This window comes from Bactrocera latifrons, unplaced genomic scaffold, assembly GCF_001853355.1.
Source record: "Bactrocera latifrons isolate USDA-ARS-PBARC rearing strain unplaced genomic scaffold, ASM185335v1 scaffold_155, whole genome shotgun sequence".
Taxonomy (NCBI): Eukaryota; Metazoa; Arthropoda; class Insecta; order Diptera; family Tephritidae; genus Bactrocera; species Bactrocera latifrons.
Genome location: NW_017535019.1, coordinates 300837 through 302016, shown reverse-complemented (window position 1 = coordinate 302016; position 1180 = coordinate 300837). Strand labels below are relative to the sequence as shown.

Sequence of the window (1180 nt, the reverse complement as noted above, 5' to 3'; positions counted from 1 at the left end):
TTTTTATATTTAAGCACTCAAAAAGCTCCTACATATAAGCTCCAAATATATATATACATACTCGTTTAAATTTAGGGTGGTTACTAAAATGCTACGGAGCTTTGTTCAGTCGATACATTTTTGTACTTTTAATCTGCTTAAGCGAAAGATTTTCAGGTTTTCGCTGACTTTCATAGATATATAATATATTTACGCTCTCAAAAAGTTCCTCCTTCAACATACATATATTTATTTATGTTTTCATTCAATAAAATTTTTATTTTACATTAATATTTCAAGAAATGAAAAGTATTGAAAATTATAAGCAGACCTTTTAAAAGCTTTCGCTGTGCATTTTTTCAAAATTAATCATAAATTTAACATAATTTTAAAAGATATAACAAATTATTATATTATATTTATTATTACCTATGGATAGTTTTAGAGCAATTATTTACAGTAATTTAAGAAGTCGTAACGCTGAAAAACTGTTAACTTTTCCAGTGGGTAGCTTCACCCACGCACACAAAWCCACAATTTGCATTAGAGATTCGCTTTAGATAGAGCTTCCTAGAAGCACACATTTTTAAATCAATGAAAGAAATTGTAAACATACTTAAATAAATATATGAGTATGGGCACCATGATTATAATTTTTATGTTCCACAATGTTTATAGTCGACGATATAAACGAGATCATAAAATATATGGGCTATATGGGGAAAGCTACTCGAAATACGCAAGTCAAAAAGTAAGCAAATACACGACAAACACTTATAACGGTGAGCATCCAACAGTTGTGCATATGTGTGTGAGTGCTCGTTTATCATATGCCAATAGAAACGTACATATGAGGGCATCTGAACACCTAACGTACATGCCTTACATATGTTACTAATTATCTGATGGCACCGCACAACACATGCAAGATAAGAAACTCTTAAGATATCTACTAAGTATTGCTAGCAAATATTAATATAAAAACGTTGTGGCGCTTTGCGAATTCAGTTAAACGACAATAGCGAACGGCATAGCAAACGCGAAGTTAAACGAGCGACCTAAAAGGATATTTACGAATAGTGAAAAAAAAAAAATAAATAAAATAAAACAGAAATATGTTTAAAATCGTTTTGTGTGTGCTCAGCACAATCCTGGTGGCGGAGGTTAGTGTTTATGAAAAAAATATAATAAAACTAAATTT

General features: G+C 30.3%; 1 protein-coding gene across 1 annotated transcript in view; it reads left to right on the top strand.

Annotated features, from left to right (window-relative positions):
* The first annotated feature begins 1004 nt into the window (after positions 1 to 1004).
* Positions 1005 to 1180, top strand: part of LOC108966089 (protein TsetseEP-like) — a 2802-nt gene continuing 2626 nt past the window's right edge. Inside the window, exon 1 of the mRNA XM_018928827.1 lies at positions 1005 to 1142. Within this exon, the coding sequence (XP_018784372.1) occupies positions 1095 to 1142 (48 nt within the window). The 5' untranslated portion in view covers positions 1005 to 1094. The remainder of the gene's footprint in view (positions 1143 to 1180) is intronic.